Source organism: Pristis pectinata, chromosome 10 (assembly GCF_009764475.1).
Source record: "Pristis pectinata isolate sPriPec2 chromosome 10, sPriPec2.1.pri, whole genome shotgun sequence".
NCBI lineage: Eukaryota > Metazoa > Chordata > Chondrichthyes > Rhinopristiformes > Pristidae > Pristis > Pristis pectinata.
Window position 1 is genome coordinate 41741175 of NC_067414.1, and position 17150 is coordinate 41758324.

At 38.5% G+C, this 17150-nt stretch overlaps 1 protein-coding gene across 1 annotated transcript in view; it reads right to left on the bottom strand.

Moving 5' to 3' along the window:
- Positions 1 to 4743: 4743 nt before the first annotated feature.
- nt5dc1 (5'-nucleotidase domain containing 1) overlaps positions 4744 to 17150 on the bottom strand; it is a 423262-nt gene continuing 410855 nt past the window's right edge. The window contains exon 12 of the mRNA XM_052024297.1: positions 4744 to 6115. Within this exon, the coding sequence (XP_051880257.1) occupies positions 5994 to 6115 (122 nt within the window). The 3' untranslated portion in view covers positions 4744 to 5993. The remainder of the gene's footprint in view (positions 6116 to 17150) is intronic.

The following is a 17150-nucleotide window of genomic DNA, read 5'->3' on the forward strand; positions in this document are numbered from 1 at the left end:
CATTGAAACACACAGTGAAATGTATCTTTTGCGTGGAGTGTTCTGGGGGGCAGCCCGCAAGTGTCGTCACACTTCCAGTGCCAACATAGCATGCCCACAACTTCCTAACCCGTACGTCTTTGGAATGTGGGAGGAAACCGGAGCACCCAGAGGAAACCCACGCAGTCATGGGGAGAACGTACAAACTCCTTACAGGCAGTGGCCGGAATTGAACCCGGGTCACTGGTGCTGTAATAGCATTATGCTAAACCACTGCACTACGGTGCTTGCCCAAGCAAGATCCTTCAAACAGCAATGTGAAAAAAAAAAATCTGCTTTTAAAGATGATGCTGGATGAATATCAGCCAGAACACTGGAACTAACTGACATATGATATCTCATCTGTTCTCATCTTCAGATATTCTTTTAAGTCTCATGGCATCAGGCCAAACATGGGCAAGGAAACCTCCTCCTGTTTTCCACCCACTGTCTTTCCTCAGCTGCTGAATCAGTGCATTCTTCACTTTGAACACTTGGAAGAAGCACTGGAAGTGGAAGGGGCACAAATGTACTCTGTGGGGGGTTTTCAATGTCCATCATCATCGGTAGCTTGCTAGCACCACCACTGACCGAGCTTAACGAGTCCTGAAGGATATTGCTGCCAGATTCACAACTGGGTATTGATGAGACCTTACTCCGTCAACAGCAGCAGCAAAGTACACCGCCACCACATTGTGCAAGCTCATGGCCCACATATCTGTCATTCTACCTTCACATAAAAACAAGGGGTCAACCCTGGTTCCACATGGAGTGAAGAGTGACATGCCGAAAGCAGCACCCAATGGGGTGTACTTAAAATGAGGTACCAATCTGGTGAAGCTGCCACAGAATTACATGTGTGTTAACGAGCAAAAACTGTGTGCAATTGACAGAGCTAAATGATCCCATAGCCAATGGATCAGCTCAAATGTCTGCAGTCCTGCCACATCTAGTCAGGAATGGTGGTAGAGGCACAGATAAATAATGGGAGGTGGCTGCTCTAAGAACAACTTCACCTTCAATGATGGTGACCCCGGCACGCTAAATACAAAGCTGAAGCATCCACAACCATGTTCAGCCAGAAATGCTGGGTAGACGATCTATCTCACTTCGTTCTAATACTTACACCATCATAGAAGCTGGTCTTCAGATAACTTGATTCAGTCCACTTGACATCAAGAAACAGCTGAGGCCACTTGATACAACAAAGAGTGCAGGATTAGACAACATTCCAATTGTAGTACCGAGGACTTGCACTTGTACTAGCTGTTCTTTAAATTAAGCTCTACCAGCAGTTATACATTGGCAACCACCCAATAATGTGGAAAAATAATCACTTGTGTCCTGTCCATATAAAGCTGGACAAATTCATTCCAGCTAAACACCACCCAGTCGGTCTACTTTCAATCATCAGCAAAGTGGTATCATTAATAGTCCCATCACTAATAAACTGCTCATTAGTGCCTAATTTGGGTTCAACTGATACTGTTTCAGTTGCAGACCTCATTCACAGACTTGGACCAATGAAATGAGGAAGTGAGAGTGATTGCCTTTAATATCAAGGTGATAGTTAACTGAATGTGGTATCAAGGAGACCCAGCAAAACAAAGTCAATGGATACCATGGGGGAAAACATCTGAATGTTTGGAGTCATAACTGGGACAAAGGAATATAGTTGCTGTTAAAGGAGTTTAATAATTCCTCTTAGGGACAGTAGTCCAGAGTTGTATCTGAGACCCAAACATCTTCAGTTATTTCATTAGTGACCTTCTTTCCACCATAAGCTCAGAAGTGGGGATGTTTGTGGATGATTAGGCAATATTCAATTCTATTTGCAACTTTTTAGCAAATAAAGCAGATTATGCCTGTGTGCAACAAGACCTAGGCAATATTTCAGACAGTGGTTGATATGTGACAAGTAATATTTGCATCACAGAATTGCCAGGGAGTGACCATGTCCAACAAGAGAGGCTCTAACTACTTAAACTTGACATTCAATGGTTTGCCATTACATCCATCATCACATCCTGTGGTCACCAGTGAGTTGAAGCTCATCTCGACTGGTCAGATAAATATTATGGCTACAAGAGCAGGTGAGAGGCTTGGTATCATGCCATGGGTATCTCAGGTTTTGGCCTATCAACCATCATTCAGAATTCAGGAGTGTGATACAATTATCTCCACTTGCCTAGATGAGCACAAATTCAACACAACGTTCAACAAGAAGTTCAGTAGCATCCAGGACAAAACAGCATCTTGATTGGCACCCCTTCCATTGCCCTAAATATTCATTCTCTCTACTACTGGTGCATAGTGCCTATTGCGAGTACCATATACAAAATGCCATGCAGTTACTTGCTTCGGCTACTCATACAGCATCTTCTATACCTTGGACCTCTACCACTAAGAAGACCACCACCTGCATGCCCATCCAAATCGCACACCATCCTGATGTGGAAATATACTGCCATTCTTTCATTGCCACTGGCTCTAAATTTCCTGCTTTATTTTTTCTCTTACATGATTTGACATTTCTGTAACTCTTGAGTTACATTTCTTTCCTAGTTTGTGTGCTTTTAATTTCACTGTAACTCAATTTAGTTAGTTTAAGAGGTGCACAGTTGTTCTATTCTTAAAATTGCCTGGTTTATCTGGTTGCCTGTACTTTAAGCAACTTGCTATGCAAAAAACTGACTGTTCAAGTGTGCAAGTGCCAAGCCTTAATAACAGTAGTCATCGATAAATGCCTTTCTACAGTAAAATCTGGCCCTTGGTTAAAAAGCTGCTGCAAAGCACATTAGGTTTGTGGAACAGAAAATGAAAAATATAATTTCCTCATTCTTTTACATTGAATGTAAACTACTAGATGAAAATTGCATTGAGAGGTCTGCAATTGGCTAAGCTTGACAAATACTGGAAGTAAAACAAAATAAAGCTTACAAAGCTTTTATTCACAAATTGTGACACAGTACATGTAATCACGGAGAACTAGAAATTACAAATCATTCAACTGTGGCATTTTAACCACAAAGTACTTGCGAACATTTTCTGTGTTATTTACTTTTCTGTAATTTAGTTTTTAACTAGGAATTGTTATTTTGGTTTTTTTTGGTCAAACTAGATCTCCCCAATTGAGCAGATAAAAGTGCATGTGAAGTTAATGATTCATCACTTAGGTACAAGTTTATCATTTTTGAATGGTACATTTCTTAGCTTGGAGGAGAACAGCCAGGGTACGTTATTAATGGATTATGTTTTGGCAGACAATTAGCTACTTATAAAGATAGGCATTATTGAATTATAACAGATTCCTGGTGAAAACTAGACAGAGGACCTTTTGTTACAATGGCGCAAGATAATTTATGCAGGAATACCGCAGACTAGATTTAAATGACAGCTGTCTTTACCTTTATCTCATCAATCAACACCTTGATCCATTTATGGCCACTTCTTAAAATGTGACTGTGGGGTATTGTGGAATGCCTGCTTGGCAATATTCTGATGACAGACTGCAACTTGTTTGAAATCTTTGTAATATTATGACTTGCGTTTGCTTTTATATTTTACAAGTGTAGAAATGGGAATGATCACAGAATACGCTTCCCAAATGGAAATACATAGTAATTAACTAACAAAGATTCATAATGAAGAAATTACAGCAAATAATCTCTCTTTCTGAAATGTTGGGAGTGGAGGTAGGGGGTTACTATTGCTAGAAGTTATTAGCAAAGACAAAAAAACTTTGGTTTCCATTAAAGTTTTCCAAAAATATTTTATTCCACAATTTCATCTGTACTGTACTATGTATAAGATTATATTGACAGTTCAAAATGATCCCTTTGATCAGGGAATCGATATTATGATCTAATGCACCCAGTGCTAAGCTTCGGATGATGCAACGCTGCCAGCAGTTGCTCTAATGTTGCAGCTCTTATGATTTGGACTATGTTCTAAATCGATCAGTTTCTAGGTAAGTGATAGCGGGACCATAGATTATGATGTAGAACAATGGAATACCATTTGGCTGTATTTGGTGTGAACTAGACAATAGTCAGACATAGGCTGATAAGTGGCAAGCAAAAATCTGATCACTGAAGAGGGTGCAGTGGAGAATCACCAGTATGTTTTCTGGAATAGAGCATTTTAGTTATGAGACACCAGATGGGCAGTGTTTGTTTTCTGAAGGTCCATTTAGAAGATGTTTTCCTGAAGAGTGAGATTCCTTTGTCCAGAACCTGAGGAATCAGTATTTTGAGACATTGAGCAGTGTAAAGGGTCATTATGATGGTACCCTACCTCCAATACACCACTCTATAGTTTTTAGGTGGTTTTCTGTGACACATAACTTGGCCTACACTAATAGAACATTGTTTCAAAGCATTAGTATGATAAATGAGGCAGGAGGCAATGTCTGAGAATCTCAACTCAGTTTCTGATGACTCCAAACAGTGGAAGGACATGCAAGGCAACCATGATCACCTTCCAATATTGGACCTCTGTGGATTCCAGGAACATATCAAAATGGAAGCAAATTGGAACAAAATTTAGTGCAAAACTTCTTCTATCCCCATCCCATATACATGGACTTTGAGAGGTCCAGAGTGCACTTCTAGCCAGTGTCATGGGTCCCCTGACTGAATGGCTGTTTACTACTTGATTTATATGATGAACTTGTATTATTTTCTGAAGATCTGTGTTGAAACAAAATTAAAGGAGGCTTTGAAATTATAAACGTGCACATTAGAGGAGAAAAGATTTCTCCTAAAGATTTAATTATGGAAAACATTTTTTTAGCCTTTTTATTTTAATATACAAAACCAAAGATGAAGCTGATGTTTACATATTGATTGACTCACAGCTCACATCACTTTAACAAAGTACATCGGAAACAGAGTAGCTGTTACAATGCATTGTTGAACATGTTCAGACTTATGCAGTTACTGAGAATTGAAGCAGAATACAATAAGTGCATCCAATAATTGCAGAGGTCAATATTTTTCTACAAATACTAAAATTTTAGTTTAATCAATAATTTGTCAGATCTATTCACCAAATATTGAAAAATACTTCTATCAATGTCAAAAGTCAATACTTGCAAACCTTCTTATGTAGCACAATACAATTGTTTTGTTTTGTCCTTGTGCTGGAACACAGCAAAAATGAACACTGAAATGACTTTTGGTCCAATTATAGAGTTTCACCATCTACATAATAGAATTAGCAAAATAATTATCCCATCCCCAATATTATAGCAGTGTCTATAGAGAGATGTTTATTTTACACTGTATTTTACATTTTACATCCATAAAATATACAACAGCGTAATAGATTTCTAAATAGACAACTCAGTCACCAATCTCGTGGCAATGCGATTGATGCCGCTTAATTAGAACATAGGTAATATGGTTCATAGGGAAACATTTCAGTTTGGTTCTAATGTGATTAAATACAAGTCGACCATAGCACTTTGCTTGTTCACCTCTTGGAAAAGTACATGGTAAATACTTTAAAAAATTTTAATAAACATACAACATGATCAAATAAATCACATCAAAACACATCATTGCATTACTTTTGTGTGACTTTATTGTGATCAAAATGACAGTTCTTCTGACTTTTCTTCCTTTTAAATCAAAAATGGTTTGCTAAACATTTTCATTAGTATAGTGCCCCTGTATAAATGGAATTACATTACTTCCACCAGTGTCACAATCAACAGGCTTAAACTATATTTAGACTGATTTATGCTACTCTTACAACCATTAACACCGAAAGAGGAATTAAAAAAAATAAAGATATAACAGCTTTTTTTCAAAAATAAAACCATCAGTTTAGCTGATTCTAAATGCACTTAAACAGTACAGAAACTTCTCTTATGGAGGTAATGCACAGTAGCCACACTAGGGACAAAACATGTGTTGCTTTGGAGAGGGTCTTGCTTTTCTTCACAGGCTGAGATAACAGCTCTCGCATGCTTATTCTTGTGTTATTGGTTCACTGGGTCTTGGAACGAGGGGCACGGGAGGCCTTGGATAGTATCCAGTGAATCTTGGTTTTCCTGGACAAAACCTGGGGAACTTGTGATCAAGTGACAAGTCTGCAAATAAACAAATAAAACAGTGCATTGGCCCAGTTGGACACATTATCTCTATCAGACTTAGTTTTTGTAGTTATAGATGGAATATCAGAACAGCAATAGTATATTTCCATATAACACATAGAAATATGAATTAACTGAACCATTATACTTCCATTTCTTAATAACCTGTTCAAACTACATTTAGCTGCAGCAGTGTTTGTCCAATTAATCTGTAACTATTTCACAAGCACCAAGGCATCAATGCTAGCAATGTTTCAAATGAATTTGCAGAGACCACATGAAAGAAACCAACTATAAAAGAACTTTATTGTATCCTTTTAAGCAGATTATCAAATACCCAGAATAATCTTAAATGGCTGAGGGCATCTTTCCAATTTTATTAGAAACTGCTGATCCAACAATGCACCCTTTAACTATATGTACCTATAAATAAGGCCTATTCTTTATGTGTAATGATCAATCTATAGTTTTTATCAACGTTGTACCAATGGCCCATGCATGACCACCAGCAGAGACATCAATGTCAGTCACTAATTAACTGACTGACATTGATGATGAAATTAGTTACAGAAAACTAGTATTTGGGTTCTTGCATGACAAAGAAAACTATGCCAATTTGCTGGTTATGAGTACTATGATTGTTAGTAGGCACTGATTTTATTTTTCAAATTTAGATAGTACAGATAACAAAGAGTACAGTATAAATCAATTTAATAAGTTTTGCTTTAGATAGAAGAAATATGGCACTGGATTTATTAGTAAAGCAAATAGTTATGTCACAATTTCCAACTTGTCATTTGAAGACAAATGCAACAGTTACATAAACTGTGTTTTAACTGAACCAGGTATTAGAAAGTTCTAAGCACACAAAAGGAAATTGACAGGGGAAGTAAATGACCAATAACAAAATATATTCAGCACTTGTAATCTACCACCTAAAGGAAAGTTGCTTATCATGCTTAAACTGGGAGAAAATACACATTATTGTTGTAATGTTTCATATTTTCTTCCAACATTGGAGATATTTGATCTATTTAGTTTATGCCAGCTCTCAGACCATTCCCATCAGTCCCATTCCCCCACTTATTTCCCAATAACTTGTCCTCGCTCATCTGCTCATCAACTCCCCATTGCTTCTCCTGTCACCTCTACCTGCACCAAGGGCAATTTATGATAGCCACTTAACCTACCATATCATAAATAAACATAGTCTCAAGTTAGCCCTTTAAGAGCATCAGTTACATTTTTTTTCAGTAAAATGCCCCATTTTTGTTTTAGTTTATACAAAAAATTGTTCTATGAAATAATGTTTACAAAATTGAGGACAATATTAATGAATCCCTTGTGACCTTGTAGCACCCACCTGAGACCACAGGCAAAAGTCTAGAGGACTTTAGCTATTGCTCCTTCCTATTTGTCTTTACTAAATTCTAGATGCTTTCATGTTGAGGCATCACTTAAACTTTTAACTGTGAACCACAATGCCAATGGTAGATTGGAGTTTGTTGGAACTTAGGATGTGGATGGTGGTGGCAGGGGTGGGAGGGAAGTGGGGAATAGGTCTTGAGAGGAAATATGCTGGAAGACATGCAGCATTATTCGAGAGAGGGAAATGGTTTATGGGGTTGAAAGATATTTGACATTTAATAATGTTTTAAGAAGGTACAGAGGCAATGAAAAGCAGGAGAGGAAAAGGAAAATAGTGAAGTTTTTGATAGGTTTGCAATAGGATTGATTGATAATCCTATTGATTATGTGATAGGATTTATTTGTTGTTTGGCATAGGATTACAGCAAAAAATATGCTAACAAGCAAAGCTCTGAAGTTAAAGCAAGTGCCTTGAATTATGCAGCTAAGTGATGGTTCTTAGAAGTTTGATGTTCAGATAAATTGCCTTTGAAGTAGAACTCTTGGGATTCAGACGTGAGATGTTTATCACGCATATAATGTGCGATTCTTTTAACATTCCACTTAAGCATGACATAAGCCAATCTTTCTCATCCCGTTCAGATTTGACTGAGCAAAGTCCATTCTTTCATGGGTGGACTGAAACCAGGGGGTTTAATTGTTGGACCTTTGATGAGACATTTCTTTCAAGTGGTTGTTTCATTCTAGTTTTTTTCTCAAATATTTGAAATGAAGATGTCAAATTTGGGTACAGTATGCATTTAGAATGGATTGCAACATTTTAAATTCTTTGCAGGGACACTGCTAAAATCCTAGTAAATTGACAGGTCAGGATTAGTATTGGGTCTGTTGAAGTTCTCAGTGTGTGGCCACTTTGCACCCAGTTTTTGATGGTGAAATTTGAAAAAACTGTCAGCAGGGGTTTTCTTAAGAGTTCCTGATAGCAGAGTTCAGTTGATTATCACTTCCTTTCCAAACTGGTTTACAATATTCTGACAAAGTCAATAACTGGAGGACTTCAACTATTGCTCTTTAATTTGTCCTTACTAAATTCTAGATGTTTTTTGTATGTGATTGATTCCTGAAGCTAAACCTTTGTGGTTTCCAAAAATTTAGTACCCTGTCTTAAGTTGCATCCTTGTACTTTGGGAAGAACTCTTAATGCAATCTTTCATCATAAAACCTAACCTTGAGTGAAGTGTAGGTCTTATTATTGTTCATCTTGAACATTGTAAATGACAAAGGAAATAGTGATAATACAAATAAAGCAACAAAAAATTGATCTATAGGAATTGTTTTTAGCCACACTGGAAACATTATCAGCACTTTCTGTCTGCAAACGAAGTGGAAGTGGGTTATATTCTGAAAATATTGAGTGCAGAAGGATACAAAGTGGCTTTGGTGCCTTAACATGAAGTGCTGCATTCTCTCTCAGGAGAGAAATTGTAGTGAGGCAGTGCTTCTGCAGCCCCTGCTGATTCCCAATCTGTTTTCCTGTGGCAGAGGTGAGTGATCAGGGAGTGCAGATTGCTGGCAGGATCCCCATCACTCCCAGCAAGGTGAATCAAGTGGTGTTACAGTGTTAGGGCTCTTTGAGTCATTTTTGCCTTTAGATAGAAATGTGGTGGAAAAGTCAGCCCAATGGGTCAAAAGCCTTCCTCTTCCAAATCTACATTAAATTCTGATGTTCTGAGTTGCTATCTGAAAACTTGATTTTTTTTCATTGTTGTGAATCAACTGTTTGTGCAGTCATCAGTTTTATTGTGCATAATACTATCTTGTGATGTGTTTATAGCAGCCTTCTGTATGTATTCTCTGTCACCTTGTGTAGTTTTAGCCTATTCCAGGTGGAGCACCTCAGGTGGACCTGTGCTTTGATGAAGAAGTTAATTACATTAAATGACACCAATAGGCAAATCACTAGTTTCAAGCTTTCTTTCTTACAGTGTTTGATTCTCATTCTTTAGTTATTTTTTGTATAGTGTAAAGCCATCATTTGGCAATAAAACTGAACTTCCCTTGAAAGCTATATAAATTCTTTGAGATTGCTTTTTTGGAATAAGCGTTCATTTGGCATTTTATAAATCTGTACACCTCAGTTAGATTCAGAAGTTCAAATCCAGAGGTAATTTTGGCCAGCAGGCTAGAATTTGGGGTTAAAATGTCTAGGCACGGTTACACTTCTTTTCCAGCACGCCGGCATCTGGATCCAACTTAAGAATGTAATATAATATTGACCAAAGAAGAGGAAGAAATTCAAACATGAAAATGAATAAATATCAAGATCGGTATTCTGATCTTGATATTTATTATCTGTCTTTCTTTGTAATTTCAATTTTCTTTCTTTTTCCCATTCTTATACTTTGAGTGTAATTTGAAGTAATTGTCTAAATAGTGACAAATCACATGTCAAAAATCAAATATTTTGTAATGAGCGACTTACAGTAAAATAATTTATATATTTGCAGCTCTACTGCTAATATACCTCTGGAATATTATCAAAGTGAGGAAAGCAAGTTTAAAGTGTCTATGAACTACGTGTTCCTTCAATCCTGAGTGTTTCCTCAGTTTTACCATACCTTGGATGCCTATTTGTGTACCTGATTGAATTTCTAGGAAGGCCTATAAATGGGCAGCTGGCACTCCTGCTCCGCATAGGTCAATAGCTGGGTAATTGTGGTTTATATTGGTTATATGACTTCAGCTAGAATTTTTTGTGGTGAAATGAGTGGTGTTCTTATCCCAGTTTTTCCAGGAACCACTGGAGCTACTCACTATTTAAAACTAATAACTGAGCTAGCATTTACTGGATTTTGTGGGAGAGCATTCCACATTTCAAATTTCCAACATACAGAGTAAAATAAAATTCCAATACAGCTCCTCCTGACTTACAGACACTCTGTATGTATGAACAAGCATTTGGGAAAGCAGTGGATTGGATGGAAAATGATTTGTCAGCTGCTGTGTTGCTGCAGGCATCTCCTGCTAGGTAGGAACGGGGCAATTCCATCTGCCTTCTCTCCCCAACACCCCCACCCCCAAAACTCTAAGCCACAACAATCGGGGGTTGGGTTGAGCTGAGCAGAGCTAGGAGCGCTGAGCAGAGTCAGTCACTCACTGGCGGTTGCTCTTTTGCCTCTGCTCACTCTCCCATCACAGTTGTTTCTGTGATCTTCTCCCACATGCCGCTTTTGTTCATTTCTGTCTTACGAACAGTTCTCAGGAATGGACCCTTGTCATAACCTAGGGACTTCTTGTAACCTGGTATCCAGTTGTATGAAAATCCCATTGTTCGGCACCTGGCTGAGGGTTCTGTTTCCTGTGCCCCCTTTAAATTCACACGGGCCCCATTTCCTGTGCTTTTTAAAAGTACCAGGCCTCTGTTTCCCACACTACCTTTAAACTCACTAGAGGCCTATTTTCCCCTCTCCCTTTAAACATACTGCAGCCTGAGTTCCTGCTCCCTTTAAACTCACCAGGTTCTGTTTCCCATGCTCTCTTTAAATTTACTGGGTTCATTGGAAAATATATTACACTACTGCATAATGTCTAAAAGAAAGTGAATTGAAAGTGTGCTGGGAATAGAACATAGAATGTAGAACAGCACAGCACAGGTCCTTCAGCGCATGGTCAGTGCAGACCATGATGCCAAATTAAACGAAACCTATCTGCCTACACATGATCCATATCCCTCCATTCCCTGCATTTTCATGTGCCTGTCTAAATGTCTCTTAAATGCCTCTATCATGTCTGCTTCCACCATGACTCCTGGCAGCCCACTCCAGGCACCTACCACTCTCTGTGCAAAAAAACTTACCCCACACATCGCCTTTAAGCTATGTCCTCTAGTATTTGACATTTCAAAGTGGGGAAAAAGAGTCTGACTATCTACCCCATCTATGCCTCTCATAATTTTATAAACCTCTATCAGGCCTCCCCTCAGACTCTGATGCTCTAGAGAAAACAATTCAAGTTTGTCCAACCTTTTGAATTACATCAAATTGTCTAGAACATCTGCCAGTCTGCCAGCAGTAAGGTTCTGATTGTGCTGGATTATTGGAGTTTTACTGTATTTTGCTTTCACACTAAAGATTTAAGATCTAATCTGACCACAATGCAACTCCTGGGGACTCGAAATTCAATGGTCTAACAACATAGTCACCATATATTTTGGAGCAACAAACAATCTTCTGGAGGAACTCAGCAGGACGAGCAGCATCTGTGGGAAGAAAGGAATTGTTGATGCTTCGGGTCAAAACCCTGCATCAAGACTCAATTCGGGACTTTAATTCCTTTCATTCCACAGATGCTGCTCGACTCACTGAGTTCCTCGCTCCAGATTCCAGCATTTGAAGCCTCTTGTGTCTCCACCATATAGTTTGCTTTGTTTCTCTTCTACCAATGAAATGAACATACTGTAGTGACTCACCGTCCGAGCAAGTGAACCAGCTTGGCGGTTGGGTCGCGCATCATCAGAGCGGCGAGGCCCAAGATGGCGTTGGGCCTTCATCTTCCCCGAGTGATGGGGAGAACCCCCACGCGGGAAAAGTTTGATGACGTAGCGCATACATCATTTCCGTTTTCGGTGGGCGGGAACCGTTGCTCTTAAAAGGCCCGCGCAAGGTGGGAAAATAAATCAGTTTTTGTTCTGCAGCCCACCGACTAGTGTCTTGCTTTCACATCGCGGTAGCAGCCGCTATAGTACCTTCTATTTTTATTTCTAATAAATAACACCTTACCTAAATTGCAGGAACTTCAGAAAATTGTAGCTGACTTGTGGAGAAGCAGACAAAAGTGTAGATGAGTAACAGTAACTTATTATTTTTAGTGGTAATTTGTTGAAATCAGTGGACAGATTTATTTCTGAGAGGAAAATAGCTTAAACTACATTATTATATTTTATACTTGTTAAAAACATCTCATACTTGCTAATAATGGTGTTGACTTGTAGTTCCTGTTAAGAACCAGCCACTGTCCTTCCTCAGCTGTCACCTATCATTCTTCAGTGTGTACTGGAGAGTGAAAGGTGTTCCTCTTGGCACTGATGGGCCAGAGGTGGTGATTTGGTGAAGGAGTGTGGTGGGCTGCTTCACTCCTTTGCACACACCAGCTCAATGAGGCATGGCTCCAATACCACTCAATCCAGTAAAAGGTCCCTCACTAAAGTAACTCACTCTCCGAAACATCCTGTCCATCATGTCCACCATTTTCCGTACTCTCTGATGGTCACTAACTCCTGATCCAGACATGCACATGCTGCATGCTGTTTCTATGGCAACCACTTTCTTTTTGCTGTTCCCCATTCTTCTCCCTTCCAGGCTGTGTACCTATAGCAGTGTCATTTTAATGTGTGAGAGTGATTGAGAGAGAAGAGAGAAGAGAGAAGAGAGAGAGGGAGAGAGTCCATGTGTGATTGAGTGAATGTGATACTGATGGCCCAGGTCAAAATATCACAGGGTATCAGTTGAATATTGAGGAATCCACAATTTCTGCATGAATGCAATTTAAGTAGGGCCTTGCTAACATGCATGATATCTTACAACTATTCACATTAAACTTCAATCGTCACTATACAGCACAGGTGGAAAACTTATCACACTAACCTCAAAAGATCTTTGCTGGTTTGACATTACTGCAGATCTAGGTTACTTATGTATACTTGAAGCTGGGAGTGATAAGGCATGTGGCAGAAGTTTCCTGGCACACTTCATTCAATATCACTGTTAATTTTATCATATGATCACCTACTACTTCCTTCCCTGTAGCCAATAATTAATCTGTGCTCATGTTCGGTTCTTATCCCATAGTCTTCATATCATAAACGAGTCTCTCGAGCTATATTAAACTCAAATCATAATGTGACATGCGGTTGTCCTTTTTGAGTATGTTTATAAGGTGGATCAGATAAAATAACCCCCTCTGAAGCTATCTTGAAGCCATTTATTAGGTTAATTTCAAACAAGTAGTGTGGGAGTACACTGAACGTCTGAAGGAACCAGGTACAGTTGCTCTTCTAGGGATCGTATATTGGCCTTGGACCAGCAATCTTAGGCAGTAGTTGCCTCTGATTCTGGGGTCACAGTCAGAGATCATCTACAATTGTCTTCAGTGAGGCTACATGTATTCCTTCACACTAGTCTTTTGCAATCTCGCTCCCTGAACCCCTGTCCTCCAAATAAAACAAATCAGCACAGCAGGGTGCAGCTCTGAGATTCTGGCATCCCTCTGAATTATTTAAATGATCCCACCTCGGGGGTTTGGAATGGGGAAATCGGAAGTTCTGCTCCATTTCTGCCAGTGCTATTATGCTATTATAATCCTACTCTATTATATTAAATTGAACCCAGCTGAGTTTGTCCTGCTGCACTGCATGAAATCAGCTATGCCACTTTACTGTATATAACTGTGTAATTGTTATATCATTGTGATTATCTTGTTAATGATTAGGTTATCTCTCATGTGTGGATTACTTGAGAGATACAGAGGTAGATATAACTCCACTATAAAATTCAGATGTTCATACAGGAAAATAAAAGAAAAATAAAATAAAAACAAAATAAAAACCGAAAATGATGGCCACACTTAGCAGTCAGGCCACATTTGTGGGAAGAGAAAGACATTTAATGCTGCAGGTGGAAAACCCTTCGTCAGAACTATTTTAGGTTCTGCAGTTTTTTTCATTTTCATTTACTTGTAAGATTCAAAATCTGGCATAGATCCTGACATAAAATACTAATAAAAATAGAACTAAAAAGAAGACTTAAATAAAGACCAGAGGTAAACAGCATTCTTTTAATGTAGCGAAGTAAGTTAAAATACTTCATATTATTTAGGATTCCAGGAACTGTTTTAACTAAACTTAGTACAGGAGAAAAATCCTGAAGTATATCTAAGAGCAAAAATGCAAATCTGAATTTTGAGTGAATGTTCAGCTTCTTCACTTTCTCTCTCCACCTAGCTTACATTAACTTGTGGTAATTAAGGAGCAAGATGCAAAAGGATGTCAGAGGGAGAGGAACCAATGGGTAGCTTTAAGTGGGGGAAGAGGCAGAAGAGCTGGCAGTGACGTCAGGTGGGGGAATGGATGGCAGTAGAAGAAAGGGTGAGGACTATGTAGTGGGAAAAGCAGAATGGAAGACAGTGAGGAGTACTAGATGGCTGAGCAGTACATTATTGTGATCCAAACCAGACATCCCATTCTTTCCCCCATGTGCATGTTTACAATCTTTCTAGAGGAACATTAAGTGAAAATGTGATGAGACAAAGCCAGAGAGGAATCACTAAACTCAATTTTGTATCAGTTCACTATATACATAAAGAAAACAATACAAGTTGTCCCCAGGTTACTGCAGGGTTCCACTCCTGTGAACTATTTGTAACCCGAACAGTTCGCAAGTCGGAAATGTTGCCACAAACCGAGTTCCCAGGTAGCAGAAGATGCTTGCAGCCCAGCAGCAGCTGGCAAATCCATGCCCCTTGTCTCCTAAACATTCATTTCTATGTATGGGCTGTACATATGTCGAGCATTTGTATGCTAGGAAGGACCTGTAAGTTCAAAGTCCTAATCCTCATAGGGGACAGATTTCTTCAGAAATGGGAAAAGTTAGAGATAAAACAAGTATGAAGTTTGCCCAGTTTTACTGAAACCCAGTCCAGGTGAAGGATCTCAACCCAAAACATCAACTGTCCATTTCTATCTACAGAGCTGCCTGACCCACTGAGTTCCTCCAGCAGCTCGTTTCTTCTTTACTGAAACATTAACTGTTTCTTTCTCCATAGACACTGCCTGATCTGCTGAGTATTTCCAGCATTTTCTGTTTCTATAGCCACTGAATTTTTTTATTTCAACAAATAAAAAGCAATGTATTAAGATAACATAAAATATGGACAATTCTGTTAGTAATAAATATAAATCTAGCTTTTCACTGTATGTTCTTAGTATCTAATATACAGAACATAGGCTATTTGCTTAATAGGAATTTACTGCCATTTACGCACAGTAGTGTAATGGTTAGCGTAACACTATTACAGCGCCAGCGACCTGGGTTCAATTCCGGCCGCTATCTGTAAGGAGTTTGTACATTCTCCCCGTGTCTGCGTGGGTTTCCTCTGGGTGTTCCAGTTTCCTCCCACATTCCAAAGACATATGGGTTAGGAAGTTGTGGGCATGCTATGTTGGCTCTGGAAGCATGGCGACACTTGCGGGCTGCCCCCAGAACACTCTATGCAAAGGATGCATTTCACTGTATGTTTCGATGTATATGTGACTAATAAAGATACATTGTCTTGTCTGAAAGTCTTTATGAACCATGTATCTTAGTTTTATCATTGTTTGTTATAAGTAATGGCTGTGGGCGCTAAAAGCAGGAAGGTAGTCAAAGATTTATTATATTAAGCACTGCAGGAAGTACTGATTTTATCTTCTCCATTCATCTCATAATTTGTTAAAATTAACTTCACCTTGTAAATGCCACGATGCATCACTGACTGTATCGCAGGCTTAAAATACCACCAAAGTCTGGATTGAGTTACTACAATTCCATTGAAGCTCTATAGATTGTAAAATCATTGAGGGAATCTCATAGTTTCAGTCTTGCTAGTCAGAACATGTCTACAATGAATAAAAATTGATATGAAACATTAATAAACTGCTCAACAACCTAATTATCAGGCTAAGTTGTGTAAACCGTAGCTAACATGAATGCTGGGAGGTCATACAAGCTAAAACACAGACTGCATTCAGATCTGTAGCTTTCTGAGATTAAAGGCCTAGAGGCATTGGAACATTTTTATTATGCAAAGTTATTAGCTGACGTAGTACTAGTTACATTCACAATAAAGAAATGGTAAGCTCTATGATGAATGCAATATTGTTTTACAGTATTGCAGATGTCTGCACACCAAGGTTTATTTAAACTTATCAATTATTAGTAGATTAAAAAAAATTAAGGTTATTTACAGCTCTGAGAAGGAATTAATGCAAAATACTGGGAAGTGGTGACACTTAATCTGATTTAATTTGTAGGGGATCTAAAATTTTGACTTTATTGACTGAATCCAAAACAAGACTATCTGCGAATGCTGCAAGCATGTGTATACATACAAAAGCATTAGATGCAGTGAGATATTGCTAGGTGGTAATTAAACTGCCAGCTTTGTCAGTGTAACAAATAGCTTTTTAATGCAATGACTAATATACTGGCAGAACGAGTTTTTTTAAAAAGACATCCAGAGAGAAAGTTGCAAAACCTCCCTGGCACAAGGCTTTGATAATTTAATGTCTTACATCATGCACTTTCCAGAATTCTGAGGCTACATTAAGTCTTTCCATTCAAGCCAAAAGTAATTCATCCTAGAAGAACTACAAATAAGGTGTGAAAATAAAAGTACTAAGGACTACAATACACCCTTTCAAGTAAAGTTGAAGGAAATAGGTTCTTTGCATTCCTATCAAAGTAAAGGTTAAAAGAATGTGAAAGTGCTTCTAAACTATTATAGTAGACTGCAAGTTCCAACCTACTGATTCTGTCAAACATATATCAATAGCTATTGCAGTCTTTGAGGAAAAAGCATCTTACACAAAAATATGAGGTTTGAAATGTGCGGGACTCCTTCAACAGTGACA